The following is an 18506-nucleotide window of genomic DNA, read 5'->3' as shown; positions in this document are numbered from 1 at the left end:
TGTACAGGTCTTCATTTTCTTCAAAGTGGGAAGTTTGAAAACTAACCCTCTATAAATGTGAATTTTTTTCATGTTCATTTCATGAAAAGTGTATAATTCTGTATAAAAAGGAATATACAATTTTCCTAAACATTGAGACCTTGATTGTATCTGTTTGATATATTCTTCACTAAATATTAGTTGCTTCCAAACATACAGACACTTGGTATCTGTAGACCCAACATTTAGATAACTGTCTTTTTTCACATAAACCTTTACTTCCCTGATAAGTGAAGAATATTATTATTAAAACTTTTAACAAATACACCAATATTACATCCATTCTAAGATGCATATTTTCACAATTTTACATCTCTAAAACTGGGTACATATTTGAATCAGTGGTGTCTCACAATTATAATTGCCGGAATTGTTTTTTTCTTTATGACACATAAGGGAATGTGCATCTATAAAACCTTAGATTGGATGAAATATGGGCAATTGCTTAAAATAATGTTATTAGACAAAACATTTAAAGTTTAAAGAACCCCATTGTCTTAAATAGCTTGAATGCTTTAAGAACATGACAGGGATTAAGTGTCCAAATTCTAGAATTGTTAAAGAACTTTAAAAAGTGTCTTCAGGCATGTGAATCTACAGCTTTAAGACATCATTTGCTCTCCTTTAACCTCTTAATGTGATAATTATAGTAATAGATTTTTTTTAAGTTGAACCATATTTGCATTCCTGGAATAAACCCAACTTGATATGATGAATGTTGGTTTTATAGACTGCTAGATTCAATTTTCAAATAGCTTATATGGAAATGTTGAATTCCATAATAGAGCTATGGCTTTAATTTTCCTCAGGTATATGCAACAAGGAACGGTTCTTCTTTCTCTTAAAGAGATTTTGTTACATTGGAATTAACTGATCATTAGTTGTTTGGTAAAACATTGGTTCTGCCATCTGGTTTTACTGTCTTGTTTGGAGGGGGAGAGAGAGTTTTCACTACCAATGTCACGTCTTTATAATAGTTTTAGGACTTTCTACATTATCTATTTCTTCTCAAGTCACTTTTGGCAATTTATATATTTTTGGAATTCGCATATTTGTCTAAATTTTAAAGTTATTGGCATAGCTTTATAGCATTCTTTATCTTTTTATCTTTGGCACACAGACATGGTGCCCATCTTCCCATTCTGAATCTTACTATTTTCTTTTTCTTAATAAATATTATTAGATGTTTTTCAAAAGAATCGATTTTTGTCTTTGTTGATCCACTTTAGAGTATCTTTGTTTCCAGTCTCATTACTTTCGGCTAATTTATATTACTTCTTACTTATACTTTCTATGTGCTTATTCTGTTATTCTTTTTCTAACTTCTTACATTTGATTAAAATGGATTCTTAGCTCATTAATTTGTAGCCTCTTATCTTTTCTGTTTTAAGCATTTTAGGCTGTAAAATTCCTTCTAAGTAACCTTTAGCTATATTCCATGTTTTAATATATGTTTTCATAATTACATACTTCCAATTGTTTCCTAGTATCCATTTTCATTTATTCTTTGATCCATAAGTTATTGAAAAGTGCATTTAAAATTTTTCCAGATGTATGGAGTGGTTTTAGTTATCTTGTTTCTACAAATTTCTAGCATACTTGTAGTAAAAGAACATGTTCTGCATGTAACTGATTTTTTTGAAAAGCTTAAGACTTACTTCATGGCTTAGGATGTAGCCAAGTTTCATAAATGTTTTATTTGTGCTTGAAAAGAATGTGGATTCTCTAATTGTTTGATCCAGGATTATATATGTATCTAACTATATACATGTTTCTCAAATCTTTATCCTTACTGATTTTGTGCCTGCTTGATCTTTCAATACCAAAAAGGTCTACAAAACAGCTCTTCTGCTCTGATTGTGGATTTAACTGTCTCCTGTTTGGTCCCCAGCCCATTCTTGAACCATGGAAATGAAAGTTCTAGGCCTTCAGGAATCAGTAATAACATCCAGGGATTTTCGGCCTCCCTCCTGTGATAGCTCAACAATGCATATAGAGAAATGAAAATGAACTTTGTCTGGCATTTTTAAGTGTTACGTACAAGGATTTTTTAAAACTCTATCTAAACTTTGTATTGCCAGAAACATGTACGATCTCTAAACCTCATTTTTTCATTGGAAAATGGAAATAATAATATCTGAGGTTAAGGGTCCTCAGGAAATGACGCCAGGGCAGAGATCTGTACTCCGGGAATTTGTTGGGAAGTTTAAGTGGCCTTAGCAGAGAGTGTTATATCTCATTCACTCATACCCACCAAGCTGAGCATGAACTTAACACATTAAAGAGTCGATGGTTATTGAGCTAACCCAAATGGCATGAATCTATTTTCCATCATATACAATGGATGTAACCTTTTCATAAGATGGAAAGCTGCAGCTAGAGTGTGACATAAGACGTGGGACCACTGGAGCACCTGGCAAGAGTTGTCCCTGAGCTGCCCAAGAGAACCAGAATCCTCTAGAAAGTTCCTACATCCCCTGGGCAACAAAGCCAACATGGAGGCACCGAGAACAACCGTCAAGGACTCTCAATTACTTCTAAAAGGCCACTTTTATGCAGGGCATGGGGAATATAGAAATCTCGGGGGCTGAGAAGGAAATTAAACTCTCAAGTCGTACACCTAGAAGCCAGAAAAGCATAAAATCTTAAATGATCTTAAATGGGGAGCCCCTCCTTGATGGAACACAAGTATATACTTTGCTGCTTCAAAGTATATACTTAGAATGACAAAGACAAAGGGATGTGTCTATCCCCCCGGGTCCTGGTCTTTGCCCAGATTCCTACTTTTTCTTGGGAATATCCCTTTCTTCATCTCACTGCTGGTTCATGAGCACCTGACATAACCTGGAGTGGGCAGGAGTCTGTGAGTAAAAGGCCTAGGTGGATAGGAAAATTCAAGGGCAGTTTTCCATTGCTTTGTTCTCTCGGTTTAGATTTATGGTATTAGCCTCTTCCTTCTGAGACACATGCTTTCACTCCCCTTTCATTCACAGTTGCTTCCTCAGGATTCTAAACTTTCAGCCTAAATTACTCCACACAGTGAAAACAGCATAAAAGGAGAAAATTGTGTATGCCCTTAAAACTCTCCTGTGCAGGCTCACAATGGAGGGCTGACATATCTCAGTATGTTCAGTGTGGCCAACTACTCCCTCCGTGTCAGAATAGACGGGTTTCTCTGACTGAGTTTGGCTGCTATGTCATATGAAAATGGTGTTATCATTAAATCCCAGAATCCCACATCCCACTCAGGGCAGGGCGATGCTTACTCTGTGAAAAGTGTTCAGGAACTGAGACTGATTCAGAACATAGGCCTTGCTCGTCCGTGACTTGAAATGGTAGAGGCAATTGCCTTCTTGCTTAAATTACTTTCTATCTCTCAAACCCATATAGCTACTTCTTTTTTTTCAGGTTAAACACATCAATGGTCTCTTTCCACTAAGTGGGTGCACTAAACCTCCACTAAGTGAGGTGCCCAGTACCTCAGTTATGGTGGTGCTATTACAACCCGTTGGTTGATGTCTGGGGGAGTAAGTTCCTTTCTGATTTCAGTGCCATTGTGTCTGGTCATTGTTGTTTTAGCTGCCAACTCTCCAACCAGCTCAGCTACTGTTCTTGACCTCTTCTACAAAGACTAGCTTTGCCCTCCTACTCTCTCCTAATTGTATGTAGGCTCTTCATTTCAGAATAATGTGTCTCAGAATAAGACACTTAAGACCACCTTGACTCCCATTTTTTCCTTGTTTGCATATAAGCATACTTCACCACTCTACACCTCCACCCCAATCCAAGAGGTTCATATTTATCTCTAGGTACATCAAAGCAAGTTCTCTGTTCAAGACTGTTTCAACGCCAGCCCTTGAGGTTTTAATTTTTACAAATGCTTTTCTTTTTTTTTTAAACAAGAAGAACTATATGAACGTATGCAAAAAACATACTATGTCTTAGACACCTTTCTTTCTGAAAGTTAATAATGGTACAAGTAGCCTCTAAATTAAATCTTGTTATCCTCATTTTATAGAGGAGGAAACTGTGGCTCACAGAAGTTAAGGAAATTGCCTGGAGAGCAGATAAGTGCCCAAGCCAGAATTCAAACCCAGATTCTGTTTGGTTTCCAAACTTGGTCTCTTTTTACCACAACTTTCTGCTTCAAAGACTTTAGGGTGAGTCTCCCAGCCTCTATGAGCTTTAGCCTCCTCAACGCCTCATTAAAGGGAAATTAAGTTCAGTTATTTTGAGGTGCTTCCATGCTAATTCTAGGACAAGGGAAGAAGAGAGGGGCAAGTCAAAGGGGCTGGGAGAAAGGGGGAGGGGCAGCACAAAGGGAGTAGAGGCTTTGCGAGTTTCTTATCTCCCTATTTCTGGTTCTATTGATGTATATTTACTCTGCTTTCTGTAACTAATCAGATCTCCCTTTGGAAGTTTACCCTCATCATGTTCTAAGGACAAATATGAATTTTTCTTGTCATTTAAGAGAAATACAAGCAAGTGTAGTGTGAACAAGCCTATTTTAAGGGAGGCATACTTCAAAACAATTTATGCAGTCATCGATTGTTATTTTTCAAATATAAAAAGGCACAACCTCCTTAGTCTTTACATTGAGTTTCAAACTACTATGAATTTAAGCCACTGGACATACAAAGTGAAAACATACCCCTGTTGAAAATAAAACCACAGTCCAAAATGGCAGCACTCAGGCCAAGTCACCAAACCAGGACTTAGTACCTAACCTGTGCCTCCCCCAGAAATTGTAAGTTTTAACTGGTCAGTAAGGAATTTTCTGATCAGCATCAGAGGTAATCTGCGACTGGGGCCCTCTCCAACCTGCAAAGGAAGATGAGGTCAACCACCTAATTAAAGCCATTGCCTTTCCCCTTCAGGGAAGGTGACCTTGCCTGAAATAATCCTTTTTATTTCTTTTACTAATAGCTCTTTGCCCCACCCTCCTTCCTATAAAAACCCTCTATTTTGTACAACTCCTCAGAGCATCTCTCTACTTGCCGGAAGGGATGCTGCCCAATTCATGAATTGTTGACGAAGCCAACTGGATTTTTAAATTTACTTGGTTGAATTTTGCTTTTTAACAACTCTGCCCACCCCCAAACAAAGCAATAAAAGCCAGAAAACAACTCTTTAAAAAAAGACTCCAGTTAGCCGCTCCTAATAATCGCAGCAGAATAACTGGCCTCACGTTCCTGCGCTTATGAGGAATGGAGATTTTCTGAGTAAAAGGTTCAGAAATCAGATCCATGTGAGGACAACAAGCGTTTTGAAAGGCGACCACCCAAACCAAACAATAACTTTTCACTTGTTTACAAAGTGTGGAAAGAAATACAGCCACCCCATCGGTTTTTCCACCAATTTCATACACACACATCACCTTGCCATTATCACCATCATTAGTATCAGTTCTAAAAATTGAAGAGACTGGAAATAAAATTCTTCCTGGAAAAATAACAACCAACAGATTTCACTTTAAATGTAAAGGAGCAACAAAATTTATTGACTGAATTAAACACAACAGTTAAAATGGCAGTGTTGTATTTTCATTTTAAGATGTTTGAATGAAACAAGAAAAGTGCTATTAGTCCAAGCTTCTTACATTCATTAAAAGAGTGACTATCAAAAACAGCAACATGCACAATGATACATATGCACAAAATGGAATTATATCAACAAATATATAAAATACCCAAAATAAAATATTTACAGGTTTAAAAATATAAACATTGGTTCATTTATCCCATTAAATCATTGGAGTGGAGAAAGGAGAAAAGATCCTATTGCTATTTAGAATCCTTTTTTAAAACAAGTTTTAAAAACATAGAGTAGTTCTAGGAGGTGATTTTTGATGTTTGGGGGGAATTTAACATTCTATTATAAAAATAATATCTATAAACCTACTAACAATTTTCCTCCTGTGCACAAAAATAATACAGCCAAAAGCTTGTCCTCAAAGACATGCCTGACTTTCAGGAAAACTAATTATAGAAATGGAGTTTCTCATTTGGGTCTTCTTTGTCATTATTTTCAAATAACCTGCAATTCCTTATATTACACTGAGATATCCCATATAAATAACTTGGTCAAAAACCTGAAGTTAGCAATGAGCCTGGTAGATAGCTGGCGTCAAGTAAAAGTGACAAAAATTTACTTTGCCTATAACATCAGAACCATTTTCCCTGATGTTCTTGATAAAACGACCACTCTCAGATCCTTCATGTTCAGTTAAATTTGTCCTGGAAGCAATAAGAATGTTATTGTATTACTTTATGAGAGTTTCTCTTCTTTTCTTTAGAAATAACTGTGTAGTGGGGGATAAATGGTTGCAATGTAGATATTTAGAAAGTTCACTAATTGCTTCAGGCTACCTAGGACCATTTCAATACTTAGGTTACAAGTATTTACTGTGTGTCCACTCTGTGCCCCTATGAAATCTAACCAGGTATTTTTAGTATCTCTGCTTTAGCTTATTAGATGATCCAGGTAGGTATCTGAGAAAGTTAAATATGTCTCCAATAACCAGTCACCTTGGCTATATTTTATTAAAAATGTTATCTTCTCACACAAAGCAGAAATTTACTTTACCGATTATTATTACCACAAATTACCCCAGTTTATATTTTAATAGAATGACCACCTGTTATTAAAATCTTCCACTGTGTCTCATTAAAATGAGGCCTAAAATTCATTTTAAAAGCACTTTACCTAATGTAGGCAGGCCATACATTAGGAAAATAACCTCCTTAATTATGACCATGATGCAATTTCAAATGGATTTTCCCTAAATACTGGAGGTATTAACAGAATCAGAGTGGGATAAAACAGAGGTTGCACGCTGCTGGATTCACTACTGAAATTGCTTTTGGTTTTATTATTGGCAAAACAGACATCAGATCACAAAATCTGTACTTAGGTCTGCTTGTATGGAACTCTAAAGTAATTGATGAATATAGTCCACAATTTTGACTGGCCCAGGTGAGAAAAAAAACCTGCTAGTCTCTGAGCTCTCCCTTTTAGGCTTGCATGTATAAAAGCCATCAAAGAATTAAAAATAAAAATACAAGTTCACTTTTAACTAAAACAGCTGTCAGTCGGATGGTACCCACAATTATACAAATCTGGGGTGGCTCTTGCAGTTCAGAACTTTGATCAGTTTCTTACTTAAAACAAGTTTTATAGAAATTGAATCATATGGCTTAAAAAATGTATAATTAAAGCAGAAGCTATAGAGTTAGGTTTCTGATTCAAATTCTGTCCATTACTTAGGAAATGGGTGACTTGGGACAAGGTATTTCACCTTTGCGAGCATCATTTTTTTCCTCTGCGGGATGGAGCCAATACCCACCCTGCATGGTCCTTGTGAACAGTCGTGATAAGAACGTGAAAGAAAGCACCAAGCAGCATCCTGGCACAGAGCAAACACACAGTATATGTTAGTTTTTCTCCTTCAATATAAAATATTCAAATTCACGATGACTGACTTCTAGGTCTTCAATAATATTAGTTGAGTGAATGAATGAATTGGAAAATATGAGCCAGGATTCAATGGCCGTTGACAGAATGTAAGATGCGCTACTTTGGAAAGAGCCAGGAGCTTATCTCTGAAGTTCAGAATTGTATCCAGGCAAGGGATCATCAGCTAGTCGCTATTTAAACAAACAACATGGAACAGTCAGAGCAAGCCTAGAGTGGGCTCATGGTGGAAAAACAAGGGCAACGTGCTTGGAATGACGACATCCTACAGGGAAGAAGTGTTACCATGACAACAGGAGAGATTTCTGCCTATATTTTTGGTGTTAATCTCAAGAAGGACAGGATACTGCCAAAAGAAAGCAGAGTGTTTGCCTATTAACTGTGCCTGGCTTCTCTGTCAGTGATATGAGCACCATCGTCTTGGACAAAAAAACCAATTTTCAGCTTCATGGCATGGGTTAGCTTTGTTTCTATTGGAAGTGAACTGTCATGACATTAAGTAGTTCTTAGCTCTTGTGTTACTCTAAGTTACAGAAGAGTTTATGTTCCCATCCCAGAGGCTAGGGGAAAAGAGAGAGAAAAAGAAAGAGGGGAGGTGGGGGGGAGATGAGATGGGATGGAAACAAACAAAAAGAATGAATTAAAGATGGCACATTAGGGAAATAATATTGCCTAACCCACGTGGCTGCTAGGAGGACCATGTCAATATTTGTAAAGCTCTTAGTGGTCACTGGCACTTAGCAAGGACTCAACAAATGTTCATGATTGTTATAATTGCTATTATTATTTTGAGAGGAATTTGTGTGGCTTAATCCATACCACTCCTGTTCAAGTTCGCCCCATTCTGCTCCACCCCACAAACCATAAGCAACAAATGGAAAAAAAAATAGGTAATATAAAATAAAGATGTTTTTCATGACTGTTAAGAAAATCCAATCACAGTACAGCTATGTGAGAGCCTAGACTGAAGGGGTTTTTATGAAGTATTAGCACAGTATATACCCCAAGAACACAGGTTGCATTGAATTAAACGTCGGTCATAAAATATGCCCAGTTTCTGTTCTGGAGGCTTTGTGACTATTTTAATCTTTCCTTTTTCAGTTTGGGAAAGAACACTTTTCCATAATCATGAAAACTATCACTCTGAATCACTCCTTAAAAGCACTATCTGGAGTGAGATAATAACATTCTTTATAAGTGGCTATAGTTGCAACAAAGCATCTCCTTTAAAGCATTAGCACAGTGCAAAGGCTTTGAGAAGCAATTTATGATGGCCTTTGCAAAATCCTCAGAGGCAGACGGGCGACTGACCTTGAGGGGGAACTGCACTTCCCACCTGACAACGTTACACACAAGTCCTTTTATAAAGTAAATGCTGGCCTCTTGCTTTCCCACACAGATATACAAGCCACCGGTCTGCCATGCTAGCTTTGGGTCCCAAACTGTCATGAATATTTGTGCATAAGCAATCAAAAATTCCTAAGGCCGAGTTTCCACAAATAAGAACGGTGTTGTTCATCCCTTGGTCTGTCTGACGAAGAGGGAGGGGAAATGGGTAGGCCAAGGTATTAGGGTTTCTCCTCTTATTTCATGTAGGTACTTTGAATTGGTCATTCCCAGTGGTGATAAGAGGCAATTGTGATGTGTTCTCCTTTTGTTTAAGAGTATAAAATTCTTGAATTAATTTCTTAAGAATGATAAGGGGAGCAAAGTATCTGTGAAGGTATTGGAACATGCCTTCGTAGAAACCCAGCACACGTGACCAAGGCCAGATTGTCATCATTCAGGAGAGAAATCTGGAATGACTATAATCAGGAAATGTGTTCCGCTATGCAAGAGTCAAAGATGCCACCATCATGACAAGTGTCCCCTTATGGCTATCTGAGGGCACCAAGCAAACATCAAACATGGTGAGTACAAAGGGAGAGGACAGAAAGCTACTTTAATCAATCTCTTCATACAAAGTTAACAGTCAAAAGCCTCTGAGAACTGATCTGACAAAGACATAAATAACAAAAACTCAGATCAGTCGAAGAAATCTTGATACCTCATATAGTTTTTTTTACCTTGGTAACTGTGCAAAGGGTTATTTGAATATTCATTTAAGTGCAAATACTTCAAAACTACTTCTGAGATTAAGGAAGAAAGGCTTTAGACCTAGTAAGTCATCACTCTCATAGATGTTAAACACTTTGTATTTAAATAGGCAGATAATTTGTGGAAAACGTATCTAAAGGAAGTTCTTAATGTCCCATCTGTCATTGTTGTCATTAGGTGAAATAATAAAAATCTTTTTCCTCTAGCAATTGTTGAAAACGCTGTAGTAAAATTTCTCCCAGTCGGTGCTAATGGGAGAATAAAAGCATCCAACTGCCATTAGTACTGATGCTAGAGTAGTTCAAGTAGCATTGTCTGTGTAATGTAGTTATTAAAGTCAGGCTGTCTTTGTGCAGAGCTATTAAACTCACTGATAAATTCAGGGCCAACAACTGATTTGACATTTTCCTCTCTAATTTGTCCAGCTCTCTGACTAAAGAGACCTAATCAACTAAGCATCTCAGAATCACACACACACAGCAAAGGTATCATCAGCCCATATTTAATCTTCCATTAAAAAAAATCAGCAAATATGGCCAAATTAGGAAATGTATTAATAATAATTGGAATATAAATCTATTAAAATGCTGGAGGGAAAAAAAGCAATCTCCAGGAACATGAATGAGAGAAAGTAGCCCTTGGGGCACGCGCCCCCCCCCCCCCCCACACACGCACACACACAAAGCAAGCAACTGTGGGTGGAAAAGGTTAAGATGCAGGCTTCCTGCATTGGTCCTGATTTCCCATCTAGCTACCGAGGCCATTTAATTAATTGCCTTCATCCTTCATTTGACTGGTGTGGGTGGAATTCTTAAAGATGAGAGTTTTTTAAAAGTGGAAAACATATGGAAAAGAGAAAATATTTTACATCTTGTATAACTGGTTAATAGGCAGGGGGAAATGAAGGTAAGCTTTGCTGACATTTTCCTTTACTTATAACAAGAAGACACAGCATAGTGGTATAATGGCAGAAATAAGCCCCCAAAATTATGAAAGCAAAACCAGTTTGTCCCAGTGCTAACAAAATAGATTTATCAATAGATTGCCTTTACTGTTAGAATATTCTCATCCGTACTTCAGGTGCTCCTAACTTTCCTGTACAATTGAACGAATGAACAAATATAACTCTGCCATGGATTCACACAGAGGAGAAGATAACCCTCACAAGAAAATGCACAAGAAGAAAATAAACATCCTCTGTTTTACGGCTAGGAATAAAATTTATGTTCTTTACATTCACTGGGGGAAGATGAATGCATTTGGAGTCTAAATCAAATTTAAATCCCTTTCTCAAGACAGAAATAATTTGTAAAATATTTCCTTGTGTACAGTACATGCCTTCGTCTGTTAGTTTGTGCACAGTTGAGGGCATAAGCACGTGTGAGTGTGAGTGGCTTGATGAATTCCTGTTGGTGGGTTCAGAGTGCTTAAGGCTATGTCTGATTATAGGACCTCATCTGTATAAGGAAATTAAATATTAAAACAGTACTTTGAAATAACATTAAGGATCTGACACAATGCAATAAAAGCCAGTAATCTGACTACTAAAGAAATTCAACAAATCTCTACCACCTCTTCTCATTGAATCATTGCAAATTTAAAATGGGGAACGATTTACTTTATGCTACTGGCTCAAATTTGTTTGCCTTTGATGTCCATTTATTTTGTTCCTTTCATACTATTAAAACAGGTTTCCATATACTTAACTTGCCTCTTTCCTTCCTTTATAAAATAGAAAACAAGCTTAGAAAGCATATAATATCAGTTCATTACTTAGGCAATCTCTCTGGAAAATGGGAGCTAGATAGAAGTGTTTGTGCCATTCGTATGCATGTAGTTTTGCTTGAAAATGTCTAATCTTCCTGATACCACGAATCCATTCCTAGTAGAAGCTCCGGTCTTTTGATTAAACACACTCAAGTGCATTTCAAAGAGGATATTATATAATCATTAGATGCTAATAACATTCCAGGAACTGCTTCAGTTAATCACTCAAACTATCCAGGCATATGGTAACCCGTCCTGAAATCAGTCTCATCTAAAATAATAGAAAATATACATATAAGGAAACCACTTTTCAAAAAAAAATCTTGACGTAAAGTGTTTATGATATACACTTGCCAGTGTCATATTCTGAACACACCTGTCTCAATCATGAATCTATAAAGCAAAAGTCAAATAACATGAAAAACTGTATTTTTCTATTGTTTTTTTTTTTAAAATATGTTCCTCATTTGGGACTCCCCATATTGTAGAATGGTTGAATCCAAAATTTTTATAACCAAGGTAAAAATCTCTGAAAACCAGGATTGAGACTGAGAAGCAAATAGTCTTTTACCCAAGACAAGACAGAATCATTCCTCTGGGACATCAACACAATAGACTTTTTTTTTTTTTTTTCCTGCATTGAGAGTCAGAGATCCCATATAAAACAAAAACAGAATTGCTTTCGGTTACAGTACATAAAAGAACATCAGTGGTCCGGGACAGTTATCATAACTAGTTATAAAACCAGATTTTAAATTCGAGGTTACTGACAGATTATAAAATGTTAACAGCTGGATAAACTGTAAAATATGCATTATCTACACATGAAAATGTTACAGTTTATAAATGCTAAAATACTGTGTCTATTGGCATTTTAGTGAAATCTTTCCCTGATCCTCATTTCTTCACTGGGTGGGAAAGAAAAAGAAAAAGAAAAAGAAAAAACCTGCTCTGCTGAGCTTCTTATTTCTCCCCAGAGGATCTAAACCAACCAAACCAAAATGCTCCTTTATTGTCCTAGTGGTAGATATTGACCTATTTGCATACCCAGCAACTGAAAGTAGGCAAGTTTTTGGCCAATCAGGGATCCCCTCTGCTCATCAGGTAAATACCTGGCTCTTTCAGCTTTGCAGGTGTTTCCCACACAGTGATACAGCAAAAGGTCTTTTTTCTTTTCTTTCTCTCTCTCTCTCTTTTTTTCCTGGAAAGAAAAAGGAAAAGAAGGAAGGAAGGAAGGAAGGAAGGAAGGAAGGAAGGAAGGAAGGAAGGAAGGAAGGAAGGAAGGAAAGTGTCATGGAAGAGGAAGGGCTCCTCTGGTGTTGGCAGTCGTTCCTCTAGGCCCTCTCTGGGCCCTGGCCCCGCCAAATATCATGGCATGATGCTTACATAGGTTTGGTTAAGTCCTGTTTTCTGCAAAGGCAAGTAAAGGTGACTTCCAAGTGTTCAGTGCATCAAAGGAAAAAAGAAAAAAGTGATTTTTTTTAAAGGTAAAAAACTAAAAGTGCTTGAAAATAATTCTCAGGGAACTTATCTGGAGAGGAGAATCCCATGTGTAGCACCCCCTCTCTGGTGTATCCTGCCCCTGCTGGCGGCACAGAGACCTCCTCGGTCTAGGCTCTGGAGCTGGGATGGTCCTAAAAGCCTTCCTTTAGGAGAAGCAAAACTTTTTGAGTGGTTTCCGGGGAAAGTTGTATTCCTTGACATGGGGTCTGTCCACCTTGGCTTTGGAGACCTCACAACTTTTTGGCACTGTCATGGCACGCCGCTGCCCGGAGGGTGGTCCCGGCCAAACCCCGGTTGCTGACCCTGCGGACCAGCACTTTGGAAACTGGGATTTTTGTTCTGGGCATCTCACTCCTGACTGGTTGCTGGTGCGCTACGGGATGGCTGGATGGAAGGTTCGCGAGGTGCTTGATGCTGATAGGGATTTTAGAGTCCTTCAGCAAACTGCCTGGTGTTCGCAGTGGACAGGTGATGGTGACTGGAGACACAGGCTTTAAGCGGGACAAGCAGGATGTCTCCTCGTTGGCGGCAACGACGGCCGGGCTTCCATCCGGATCTGCGTAGAGATCGTAGAGCGCGTCTCCGCTGTAGCTATCCCGGGGGATGCCCGCCTTTTTGCCGCTGCCCGCGCTGTCTTCCTCCGGGCCCGGAGTGGTGGAATCCCAGTAGCCCTCGTCACTATTGGGGATGCCTTCCTGCTGCTCCTTCTCGGGCTGTTTAGGCTCCTCCTTGGGATGGAGCTCGATGGGAATCCGGTTGAGCCTCTTGTGCTTGCCCAGGGACACGTCCTTGGCCCCTTCCGCACACCTGGCGTCTTTGGACGTCTCGGCCACCACCTTGGTTTCCAGGGCTGCCGCCGCCTTGGCCGCTCCCTCTTGGGGCCCTGGTCCTTGGTCCTCAGTCTGGGAGAGCATGTCCCAGAATTCCTGGAGATAGGTGTCGTCCAGCTCCTCCGGGCTCGCCATCTCCTCCCCTCCTCCTTGGTAGGCCACCACGCCGGGGTTCTTTTTAGAGAGAACTGGTTTGCCTGGCCCGGGGGCATGCTTGTCACAGCTGGGACCTGCCTCGTCCTCTTGGTCTGCAATAATATCTCCACAGCCTGTAAGAGAGTCAAAGCTTTTCAGTGAAGTCACGTCAGAAAACATCAAACAAATACGATCGGCCGATGGGTCTGAGGGTGGATCAACAGAGGAAGGGTCAGGGACGGCCGCCGCTCGGCCGCTGCCGCATTCCGAGTCGACAAGGGGGACGGTCTCTACCGGAACGTCACCTGTCCTGGAGGCATCCTCGGCCGTCTGGACCGCCCCAGCGCCCAGCTCGGGGGGTGCCCGGGGCTTCTCGGCGCGCCGATGCCCCGCGGCGTCCTCTCCCCGGGCGCTTTCGGCCTTAGGGACCCCGGGGCTGTGGGCCTCTCGGCGGTCCGGCACGTGGGCGCTATCGGCGGAGGCCGGCCCCGGCTCTCCCCCTCCGAGCTCACCTGCTGGGTCTCGCGGCGCGTCCCTGCGGGGCTTCTCCGGCTCGCCGGCGGGTCCGGGCGTTTCCTCCTTGACGCACTCCAGGCTGGCGGTGAGCGAGCCCGGCAGGATGAGGCCGCCCGGGGCCGCCGCGCGCTCGCCCTTCGCCTCCGCCTTGGCCCGCTTGTCCTTCTTGTGCCAGCGCATGCTGCTGAAGAGCCCCTTCAGCCCTCTCTTTTGTTTGCCGCCAGCCTTGCTCGCGTCCGCCGGCTCGCCCTTGCCGTTCTCCGATCGCCCGTTCTTCTTCAACAGGGAGAAGAAGCTGTGCGACTTCGCCACCGAGCTGTTGGCCAGGGAGCCCACGCCGGTCCCGGCCGCCCTGGGGGGACCCGGGTTCGGCCGCCCCCCGCTGCGGCCACCCCCGCCGCCGCCGCCCCCGCTGTCGCCCCCGCCGCGCGGCTCCTCCTTCTTGCTGCTCTCCAGCACCACCACCTCCGCTAAGCCGTCGTGGGTCCGGCTCCTCACCATGCCCGTCGGACCCGAGCCTTTCCCATCCCCTTTGTTTTTGACCCCAAAAATGCTGGGCATGGTGCCACCCGATTTCCTCTTCTTGAATAATTTGAAAGCAGCTTTATTAATCTTCCCCGACGGCTGCTCGGCGGCCGGCGTTTCGGCAGCACAATCACAATGCAAGTCCATGTCTGCCGCGAGGGTCCGGGCCCCGGCCTCCTCCTTCCTCCTGCAGACCCCCGCGGACGCGCGATCGCCGCCGCCGCCGCCGCCGCCGCCGCCGCCGCGCTCGCTGACAGCCTCGCGGCCGCCGCCGCCGCCGCTGCTCCTGCTTGTCTCCATGGAAACCGAGCGGGCTAAGCAGCTTTCGTCAGCCGTGGGCTCGCGCCAGGCCACTGTCATCCGTATTCTAAATCAACCTGAGCCACTCTCGCTGCTACCGCGGCCACCGCCGCCGCTGCAGCCGAAGAAACACACAGGAAAGACCATCTCCCCTCCCGCCAAGGGCTTATATAATACCCTAACCCACTTCGGATCCGACTTGGCTTTGTGCTGCATAGTTGTGTGTGTGTGTGTGTGTGTGTGTGTGTGTGTGTGTGTGGCAAGAGCAGGCAACAGAGCCTCGAGTCGATTGCAGAAATCAGAGTCGTCTGTATGGAATTCAGATTCCATCCAATCTTACCCACCTTCAGATTCCTCCTCTAGATAGGCTCTTTCCAGAAGCCCAGTCGTGGATCACAAGATACCCCCAAAATGGACAAAGAAATTCAACCCAGTACACGATGGCTATTCCTCTGAGCGCCTATCTGGACTTCATGAGTCTTTATGTCTTTCGCGAGCCTTTCATGTCTGTCCTTATCATTTGGGCACCAAGCCCAGCAGGCATGGACTGTGCCTGTTTACATCTGTGTCTTGTCCACCGCTGAGCACAGTCTCCGGGTGGATGTTGAATCCTTACTAATGCGGTTCTGATTCTTGCTGCAAAAACACCAGCCATCAGTAGAATACCAATTAGCAACTCTGCAAGGAAAGTGCAACAGTTCTGTAAGGTGGGAGTTGACTGGTCCTTAGGGACAACCCTGGCTTTTATCCCAGGCCCCAGCTCCTGGGGCTCAGGTCACAGAAGCCACTGCCTAGCCTGCATTTTGTCACAATGGATGAGTGGAGGATGGAGGACACAGTTTGAGAATCTCCACAGGCCTCCAGGGTCTGCCTTCTTCTTCTTTTCCATTATGCGGGACATGGGCTTTACTCCTGCCCCCCCACTGCTGCCACCCTCTACCTCCTTCACTATCCCCCCAGGGCTTCCTGTGGCCCCTTTCCCCTATGGGACATGGAAAAGCCTGGCAGGATGCTGAGTGCCCAGGAGTCTCTGCAGCTTCTCTGACCCACATAATCTGGGGAAAATGGAAACCTTGTCCCAAGGAACAGCCCAATCTGGGGATCTTTTCTGTATTCTGACTTCGAAGGTGACTGCTAATATTGTAACCCTGACACCTAATTTCCTGATCCTAACTGAAGGCTTATTAACAATAAAAGAAGAAATTTGGAGAAGCACATACATATGTATATATATAATTTATATATGTTTAATACTTAATAATATGTGATAAAGATGTAATATTAACATATCATTTATTTTATTCATAAATATTATTTAGCAATATGTGATATTGACATATATGTGAATATCCATCTTTTCCCTAATCATCTCCAGCTTCATTTTTTATGAGCTACTTGCATTATACCCAGAAACTCCATTCTCTCTGGGTTGAAGTCGGAGTTTTACTAATAACATGTTGGCCAAGGCAGGTCCTATAGCATGGAACACAGTTGGTTTGAATTTAGGCCTGGGGGTTGTTAGCTGTATACTTGCCGTTCTCTGTTGATTTTTATCAAGAACATTGTTTTATAAAATTTAAAAAATAAGGAGTTTGGATTCAGGAGAGGTTTTCATTCTCAGCATTTTTTTTTTAAGATTTATTTATTTATTTATTTTAGAGAGAGAGAGACAGATAGCATATGAGTGGGAAGAGGGGCGGAAGGGAAAAGGAACAGAATCTTGAGCAGACTCCCTGCTGAGCTTGCAGTCCAACTCGGGGCTTGATCCCACGACCTGAGACCATGACCCAGAGACCATGACCTGAGCCGAAACCAAGAGTTGGACACTCAACCAACTGAGCCACCCAGGCACCCCCATTCTCAGCATTTGAATCTGACCAAGTCTCTCCCACTATCGGCACACATGTCCCCAAGGACAGGGTGTAAAACTGAGACCAGAGAGGCTTTTGCCAGGGCTAACTGACCACTTGCCATGATGAATCAAGGTCCTCATTGCCGTGGGGAGGGAAGAGGTTATGAAGAACTATAAAGAGAAATGCATTTGTTATTTCTTCACAAGCTTTTGAAGGCAGTCGAAAATCTTTTTTAGTTCTTTTACACACACATACAATTGCTCTGATTGGTGGGTTACTACCTAACTGTGTCAGTCTGAAAGAGTTTATGACGGGAATCAGGAAAAAATGAAGTAGCCTGTGAAAAGTCTCCCCTTCTCCATACCTGAGCCTGACGTTGGGAGAAGGTGGACTGCTTATTCTTTTTTTTTTTTTTTTAAGATTTTTATTTATTTATTTGACAGAGACACAGCAAGAGAGGGAACACAAGCAGGGGGAGTGGGAGAGGGAGAAGCAGACATCCCGCCGAGCAGGAGGCCCAATGCGGGGCTCTATCCCAGGACCCTGGGATCATGACTTGAGCAGAAGGCAGATGCGCAACGACTGAGCCACCCAGGCACCCCTGGACCGCTTATTTGGCAGAGCGCTGGCCTATCAGGACAGGCCAGTGTGAGTCTCATTTACATGACAGTCCTTGCCCCCCCCACCCCACTCGTGGAAACCTGTGGCCAGGAATTTGGGATGGGTATCATTCCTTTGAGATACAGACCTCAAACAAAGAGAAAGGGACAAAGCAGTCTTCAGTCTGGGGAAGATGCTGTGATGGTGAGTCCCTGGCCCTGAGGCAGAAGAAAACAAGGACAATCCAAATCATCCTCATCCGAGGGCCCCGGGCAAGGGGAGCTTTAGAAGCCATGGTGTGAATGGGGACCTTCAAATATTCTCAGATCCAAGATCCTTGTTTTGGGGACTATCAGAAAAAGGAGAGTGCAGCCAGCCTACAGGGATCTTACCAGAAAAATCAGACACATGGTGGGAGAGCACCTCTTTCCCAGGGCCCAGGAGCCAGCGAGGGAGGCGGATGGTTAGTTCTAGCCCAACTGCTGGGTGGCAGATTGAAACCAAAGGCCATGTTATGAACCATCTCAAGGGTTTACTCACACCTTAAATCGCTCTTCACAGTCAAGAGTCAGGGAAGCAAAATCTGTATTTGCACAAAATGGTGACTTTTGTCCCTGAAAGATAGATCATGACAGTGAAGATAATTTTACCAGTGAGGATAATTTTATCCCTGTTTGGGGTTATAGTTTCCTCTTTCATTCTTTCTCCCCTACTCCACCATGGCCCCCAACCACTTTCCAAATCTACCATTTGAGAGAGCAAACAGAAAATTAGAGTAGAAAGGAGCTGAGGATAAATGTTTCAGAAAAACGCTGTTTCAGAATGATAGGATGGTTTGCAAATGTGAACAGCAAGCGGGTTTTGCTGG

The 18506-nt window shown here is 42.1% G+C and overlaps 1 protein-coding gene across 2 annotated transcripts; it reads right to left on the bottom strand.

Moving 5' to 3' along the window:
* Nucleotides 1–5536: 5536 nt before the first annotated feature.
* On the bottom strand, nt 5537–15185 carry AMER2 (APC membrane recruitment protein 2). Of its 2 annotated transcripts, XM_045867516.3 has the most exons (2): nt 14357–15185; nt 5537–13978 (listed from the first exon to the last, which is right to left on the bottom strand). In XM_045867516.3, exons 1-2 carry the CDS (start codon nt 15183–15185, stop codon nt 13110–13112), a joined length of 1698 nt encoding a protein of 565 aa, XP_045723472.2. In that variant the 3' UTR covers nt 5537–13109. The 2 variants fall into 2 exon arrangements, with proteins under 2 accessions (XP_045723472.2, XP_045723471.2); XM_045867515.3 differs by having other exon boundaries at nt 5537–15185.
* Nucleotides 15186–18506: the final 3321 nt, after the last annotated feature.

The sequence above is a fragment of the Mirounga angustirostris genome, unplaced genomic scaffold (genome assembly GCF_029215605.1).
Source record: "Mirounga angustirostris isolate CCGP_5_RB_7025 unplaced genomic scaffold, mMirAng1.0.hap1 SCAF_3, whole genome shotgun sequence".
Taxonomy (NCBI): domain Eukaryota; kingdom Metazoa; phylum Chordata; class Mammalia; order Carnivora; family Phocidae; genus Mirounga; species Mirounga angustirostris.
Note: the sequence above shows the minus strand (reverse complement) of the source record. Positions and strands in the feature narration are given on the sequence as shown.